The sequence below is a fragment of the Aegilops tauschii genome, chromosome 7 (genome assembly GCF_002575655.3).
Source record: "Aegilops tauschii subsp. strangulata cultivar AL8/78 chromosome 7, Aet v6.0, whole genome shotgun sequence".
NCBI lineage: Eukaryota > Viridiplantae > Streptophyta > Magnoliopsida > Poales > Poaceae > Aegilops > Aegilops tauschii.
Window position 1 is genome coordinate 211,499,421 of NC_053041.3, and position 7,500 is coordinate 211,506,920.

General features: G+C 45.5%; 1 protein-coding gene and 1 pseudogene across 1 annotated transcript; one reads left to right on the forward strand and one right to left on the reverse strand.

Moving 5' to 3' along the window:
* Window positions 1-4,377: 4,377 nt before the first annotated feature.
* LOC141028074 (uncharacterized) lies at window positions 4,378-5,104 on the reverse strand. The gene has a single exon (XM_073505933.1). It carries the CDS (start codon window positions 4,994-4,996, stop codon window positions 4,514-4,516), a length of 483 nt encoding a protein of 160 aa, XP_073362034.1. The 5' UTR covers window positions 4,997-5,104; the 3' UTR covers window positions 4,378-4,513.
* Window positions 5,105-7,375: 2,271 nt separating this feature from the next.
* The window catches only part of LOC141028076 (uncharacterized), a 2,496-nt pseudogene continuing 2,371 nt past the window's right edge, over window positions 7,376-7,500 (forward strand).

A 7,500-nucleotide genomic window follows, 5' to 3' on the forward strand; every position in this document is an offset into this window, starting at 1 on the left:
GGTTCGAATCCACCTCAGAACGAACAATGAAAAAGGCGTCGAGCGGGTGCAAGCTCGAGGAGCTAGGAAGGATGGAAGAAAGCTTGACCGTTTTTTCACTGAACTACTCGAACTTTTTGTTCGAAAAAGCGGAAATAGCTCAGTTCGAGAGAGGGTTGAGCTTCATCGGTTAGTGTGCACCAAAGGATGAGGTTTCTTTCCCGTCCTACAAATTGAAACCGTTCTAGCTTGATACTGCGATATCGTCAAATCATCCAACGGAGCATGGAAACCATTTCGGTGGCGGTAATGGCCTCCAGTAGTTTTCTATGGAACCATACCACTATGGTCATCTATATGATTAGACCGTGCCGCTTAACTAGACTTTCCTGAACCATCCATTTGATCCCCACGGTCGTGACACCACTTTCTAAACAAAAGTTTCCAAAATCCAATGCGGAACCAAGCAGTAAGAGAAATTCATCATGGTAATTATTAGTCGAAAACCAAAGTGGAACGGAGAGAACGGAGAGTCAGTTACAATGAAAAAATTGTTGAGGAATCATGTTGAAAGAACAACATTCTGTGTCATAAATATCGTATATAGAGATTTTTCATGTATCGACGCTTTTGATTCAATTATGAAAGTACGCTGTACTGGACTTGCACCCCTAGTTACGCAGAAGTGCAAGCACAGAAGTGGATGACCGGACCTTACCAACATACTCAAAAAAGTATTCTATACTGGGGTCTGTGCTCTTGACAAGCAGTGTTTCCAGTCTAGCTGTGTCAAATCGGGTGTGAAGTGTCCTTCTAGGTTCTGGCTGGTAGAGCAGAGGACTGAAAATCCTCTTTAGTTTCACGCATGGGACTCTAAATCCCAATTGCGCTAGCTCTGTGGTTCGATTCCACAACAGAACGAACAATGAATGAATGTGGGCGGTCAACCAGGTAAGCCAGTGCCCAGGAAAGAAAGGACTAGGGAGGGATTGAGAGAAGCTTTCACAGTGGAAAATGCAAAAAAGCATATCGTTCTTAGAAATTGTGGAATTTGACTCAGTTAGAGCTATGGTTTAGCATCAAGAGGGAAGTTTTGTAAAATCAACAGGAAGAATTGCTCAGATACCCGTGAGCGTATATAACTTGGGTCGTGTTATAAATGCTCTGGCTAAACCTATTGATGGGAGAGGCGAAATTGTAGCTTCCGAATCTCGCTTAATTGAATCTCCTGCTCCAAGTAGAATTTCCAGGCGTTCCGTATATGAACCTCTTCAAACAGGGCTTATTGCTATCGATTCGATGATCCCTATAGGGCGCGGTCAGCGAGAGTTCATTATTGGGGACAGACAGACTGGCAAAACAGCAGTAGCCACAGATACAATTCTCAAGAAAAAAGGGCAAGGTGTAATATGTGTTTATGTAGCTATCGGTCAAAGAGCATCCTCCGTAGCTCAAGTAGTAACTACTTTCCATGAGGAGGGGGCCATGGAATACACTATTGTAGTAGCTGAAATGGCGGATTCACCTGCTACATTACAATACCCCGCTCCTTATACGGGAGCAGCCCTGGCTGAGTATTTTATGTACCGCGAACGGCATACTTTAATAATTTATGATGATCTCTCCAAACAGGCACAAGCTTATCGCCAAATGTCCCTTCTATTAAGAAGACCTCCCGGCCGTGAGGCTTATCCAGGGGATGTTTTTTATTTGCATTCACGCCTTTTAGAAAGAGCCGCTAAATTAAATTCTCTTTTAGGCGAAGGAAGTATGACCGCTTTACCAATAGTTGAGACTCAATCTGGAGACGTTTCCGCCTATATTCCTACTAATGTAATCTCCATTACAGATGGACAAATATTCTTATCTGCGGATCTATTCAATGCCGGAATTCGACCCGCTATTAATGTGGGTATTTCTGTTTCCAGAGTAGGATCCGCGGCTTAAATTAAAGCCATGAAACAAGTAGCTAGCAAATCCAAATTGGAACTAGCTCAATTCGCAGAGTGACAAGCCTTTGCACAATTCGCCTCTGCTCTCGATAAAACAAGTCAGAATCAATTGGCAAGGGGTCGAAGATTAAGGGAATTGCTTAAACAATCCCAGGCAAATCCTCTCCCAGTGGAAGAGCAGATAGCTACTATTTATACCGGAACAAGAGGATATCTTGATTCGTTAGAAATTGAACAGGTAAAGAAATAGTTCAATCACCCCAGAATCGTCGAAATCCCCTCGAAATGGAGAGCGGCGCAAGTCTCGCACTCTTTCTCTCACTCTCTATCCTCTGTCTTTCAGATTTTCCCCTCGTAGCTGATACAGTTAAATATTATTATGTAAGGGAGCTGATCCATAGGATTCAATGGTGAATTCTGATTTCCCCACAGACTGAACCAAAGGAGAAGAATAGAATAATTCACTGGTGCAGGCGGAGCAGCAAACCTTCGTAGAAAAGGGAGAAAACCTGAAAAAAAAACCCGGAAGTCTTGGCTGTATGACAAATGCTAAAATAAATGAGCTGCGTATTCAGATCCAAACGATCAAGAAAGGATCCCAGACTGCTCAAGATTATCTGCGCAGGATCAAATTCCAGTCTGATCAACTTGCAGCAGCAGGAGAACCTGTGACAGACAAAGATCTTGTCTTGTACACACTTGGTGGATTAGGCAGAGACAGCCACTGATCAGATTCAGCTGACCTCAGAGGGGACTAAGATGGTGGAGAATAGCCACCAAGGAGAGTGGCAGAAGATATCATATCCAAGGACCAAGAGAGCAGCAAATAAGATGAAATGTAAGTCACCAGTCAAAGCCATGAGGAAGAGCTCAAGGATTCAGGACACTGGGCTGACCATCCAGGAGAAGGCGACACAGAGGGTATCACAAAAGAATCTGGAAGGTAATCCCTCTTGCTCCAAAAATGCTTTTGCTATCCTAAATGCTGTCCCTAATACATATTATTATGAGATTGCTTCCAAAAAGTAATATTAAACTAAAAGGATCCAATGAAGAACCGGGGAATAGCTTATATCCAGTCCTTCTCTATGACTTGCCGAATAGACTTATTCGCAGCCATACACTGTCTTATTTAAAAGAGTCCCCTGTCTCGTGAACGATTGAACTTGGTAAACTTTGAAATAATCGTTTAGATAGCATTAGCCGCTTTTCTTCCTTTTCTCTGCCAGTCTTTCAAGTTCTCACCCTCCCATAAAAGAAGGGAAAGTCTTCTTACTAGCTAGCTTTTATATCTCGCGAATAGGGAGTTAAGGAGTGTAACTAGAACCTATTTGTCACAAAGTTCAATACTCTCTAGAGGAGGTAAATCAATGGATACGGGTACGCCTGGTTGAAGCAGCCCCTACACTTCTATGGGTTGTTCCAGCCTCTGCTAGTGGGTGGTTTTTCATTTCTACAACAGGTGCTTGGTTCAAAAAAAGCTTATGAGTTGAGTTCGTCCTCAGCTACGGATTGGGGGCAGCATTCTCAGATTACTTGACTTGCTGCTAGCTTAGAGGAGAGAAAAAAAATCCCGCTTTCATTTACCTTTAAGTCTGAGAGAAGGCTTTTTCTTTTCTATTAAAATATCACAAATCAGAGGGGTGATCAGTCCTCTTTCAATCCTTCATCTTCTTATGAGTAGCCACCACAGGGGGTCCTCAGTCTGAATCCTCCACTAGCATTGGACCAACAGTCAGTCTAGCTCTCGCTCTTATCCAATTTCCTTATCCTTTCAGGGCAAGGTCGGAGTAGTAGGAAAATACAATTTCTTTTGTTGCATGCGGACCCGCTTGTGAGACTGAAGAAATTGAAGCTAAATGACAATCTTAACCTACTTTCTTACAGGATCCTTAAGAAACTGTGGACTTTTGCACCTTTCTGTCTAGCTTGAGTTATCTTTTAGTTCTCTCGCCTTGGCAAAGTGGATAGGAAAGAGTCTTGCTTCCATTCCACTAGCCAAGAATAAGGAGAGTGACTTTCTCTTTTGAACCTCTTAAGCTGACTTGAAAAAAAAAGTGGTACACCCCTCAGAGATATAGGGACCGCCATGCTCGTCCACTTTCTTGATAAACGACTCGATGCATTTTCTCTTCCTTGCCGCTGAGACTGAGACATATCAAAAAGATCTATTACTAAAAGGAGATTGGGATCATCCTGTGGTTACCGGATGATGGGAATAACTAAGCATAAATTTGGAAATGAGCACGAAATGTCTATAAATGAATTTTCTCATTATTCGTTATTTCCGGGTCTTTTCGTTGCATTCACTTACAACAAGAAACAACCACCAGCGTTTGGTGCAGCACTTGCATTTTGGTGCATTCTTCTTCCTTTCCTTGGTCTTTCGTTCCGTCATATTCCAAATAACTTATCTAATTACAACGTATTAACCGCTAATGCACCTTTTTTTTATCAACTCTCAGGGACATGGTCTAATCATGAGGGTAGTATTTTATCATGGTGTTGGATCCCAAGTTTTTATGGATTCCTTTTTTTTACCGGGGTCGACCCCAAAGCCATAATGTCTCAAAACGAAGAGGCTATAGAGAAACTTTGATTTTTTCCTTTGTCTCGAACTTCGTGAAGAACTCCATTCTATCTCTCCAACAAAAAAGTTGGGCTGCGCCCCAGTTGTACACTCCCTTCGTTTGGAGAACCCTTGTTGATTCTGAACTTCGTTCGCAAAGTAAGCGTCCTTTTAACGGGCCAGCCCTTTTTAATGCGCCGCTTGACCCTGTTTTGAAAATGAGCTTTGCTCTTCTAGGCGCTGGGCGCTCCCGTGGTTCGCGAGAAGGAAAAAGGACTAATCTTTTGTTACATCTGGCACGAGATGAAAAAGAGAGAGCTTCGTCTATCGATGAACAGCAGATTGACGGAGCTCTTGGCATTGCTTTGTTTTTCTCTCCTTTCCTATCAGTGAGTTCCGATCCTTTTGTTCGAAATTTCTTCGTTCGTACCGAACCGCTTGCAGAATCAAATCCAGTTCCACAAGATCCTATATCAGCTATACATCCTCCTTGCATTTATGCCGGAGATGTCGCCAGTGCTATGGGCTTTGGGTTATGTAGATCAAAAATGATGAATGGGATTGTGGCACTCCACTCGCCGCCAATGCGGAAGGATGCCGTCGAAAAGAATGGAACGCTGCTTCGCTCTGCTGGATGCGTCGGATCCCATATAAGAAGCTCGCTCTTTACCCGATCATTCAAACATTTTGTGGGCGGCGCGCCTGCTCTATTGTTGCGTAGCAATAGAAGCCTGCTCATGCTGCTTCGGCGGCGCTTTTTCGCCTTCTCTTCGCTCTGGACAGGAGCGCTAATGGACACGGGGAGGGAGCAGGCGAAGCGTGTCGTTCGTAATGGAAAGAAAGACACCACTACTTCGCCTCTTTGTTGGACCGCCGGCGCGAACACGGTGGTCTCTGACCAGGACCAGGAACCAATTCGAATTTGGATCTTGACATGTCGGTTGTTTTTAACCGTAGGCATCTCGCCAGGAAGTTGGTGGGCTCATCATGAATTAGGTCGGGGTGGCTGGTGGTTTCGGGATCCCGTAGAAGATGCGTCTTTTATGCCTCGGGTATTAGCCACAGCTCGTATTCATTCAGTAATTCTACCCCTTCTTCATTCTTGGACCTCGCTTCTGAATATTTTGACTCTTCCATGCTGTGTCTTAGGAACCTTTTCAATACGGTCCAGATTGCTAGCTCCCGTTCATAGTTCCGCTACAGACGATACACGAGGAAGATTTTTATGGCGGTTCTTCCTTTTAATTACAGGCATATCTATGACTCTTTTTTACCAGATGAAGCAGGAGGCATCGGTCCGTAGAACCTATAAAAAAGAGATGGTTGTGGCGCGAAGTACTCTTGTGCACCTACATCACTCGGCTCGCGCGCAACCCCGCCCCGTTATGTTATGTTATGGAAGAATTTAGCTTCTTGCTGGGCTGGTTATTCAGAGCCAGCAACTGGCTGCCGGATTTCGTCCCGTCCATAGCGCTTCGGAAGTCACTCTGGCGTGGCGCTGCTGGATACTTCTGGCGTGGCGTTTATGTCCATGGTATCATCGTACGTACCTTCTACTATCAACCAGATGAGATAGGCCTTTGAAAGGTCAGAGTTAGTCTCCTCTTTTTCTTTTAGGTCGTTTAGCAGTTCCCCAACCAGCTTTCTCCCCGAGAAAGCCTTCCTGAGATTCAAAGAAAAAGGTTTGAAGGTTGATCTCTGGGATCAGTGATAGTTCGGAACCAGCAAAGGGAGGCTGAAAAGCCGTAGTGCTAACGCACGCCCTGCAGTTTTGAAGCTAAAAAGACAGCAGCGAGCTCCGCGTCGAAAAGCGAAGCGAGCCGCGCTAGCGCGCTACTCTTCCTTTATGAGCGAGACTCTATCCAGATCTACTGATCTAAGAACTCCGCGAGCGAACTGAGCGAGCCATGAGGCGCCTATCGGCAAGGCTTGGAAAAGCCTTAAGTTTAGGCTCCCTTCCTTCACTGAACTAATTCACCCGGGTCCAAACCTGCTGAGCTAGCTAATTTTTCCTTTACGAGATCTCGGCTCTTCGGAATGATTGGAGAGAGCCCCGCCTCCTCTTGGTTGGTGTCGGGCCCGAGAGTGATGGGACTACTTCCTTAAAGAGCCTTTCGTTCGGGCCGGCAGGAGGGGCCCTGATCTATCAATTGAGGGAGCAAAAAACAGGCTTTGCTCCCCCTTTTTTAAATGAAGAAAGAAAGAAGGGTCGAAGTTTAGACCGCTCACAGTAGTTCTACCCATAGAAAAGATCATGAAAGAGGCGATCAGAATGGTACCCGAATCCATTTACGATCCCGAGTTTCCAGACACATCGCACTTCCGCTCGGGTCGAGGCTGCCACTCGGCCCTCAGACGGATCAAAGAAGAGTGGGGAACCTCTCGCTGGTTTTTGGAATTCGACATCAGGAAGTGTTTTCACACCATCGACCGACATCGATTCATCTCAATCTTGAAGGAAGAGATCGACGATTCCAAGTTCTTTTACCCCACTCAGAAAAAGTTTTCCGCCGGACGACTCGTAGGGGGTGAGAAGGGCCCTGACTCCATCCCAAACAGTGTACTACTATCGGCCCTACCAGGCAATATCTACCTACACAAGCTCGATCAGGAGATAGGGAGGATCCGGCAGAAGCACGAAATTCCTCTTGTAGTGAAAATAAGATCGGTTCTATTAAGAATAGGTCGTCGTATTGATGACCAAGAAAAGTATGGAAAAGAAGCAAGCTTCAACGCTCCCCAAGACAACAGAGCCCTCATAGTGGGCAGGGTAAAGAGCATCCAACGCAAAGCGACCTTTCATTCCCTTGTTTCGTCGTGGCACACCCCCCCCCACAAGCACCCCCAGGCGAAGGGGAGACCAGAAAATGCCTTTCGTTTCCCCCCCTTCAGCGGCCCTAGCCGCCTTCCTTAACAAGCCCTCGAGCCTCCTTTGCGCCGCCTTCCTCATAGAAGCCGCTGGGTTGACCCCGAAGGCCGAATTCAATGGTAGAGAAGGCT

Bases quoted from the DNA above. Each gene is read 5' to 3' on its own strand.
- LOC141028074 (XM_073505933.1), bottom strand. From the start codon at position 4,996: ATGCAAGGAGGATGTATAGCTGATATAGGATCTTGTGGAACTGGATTT.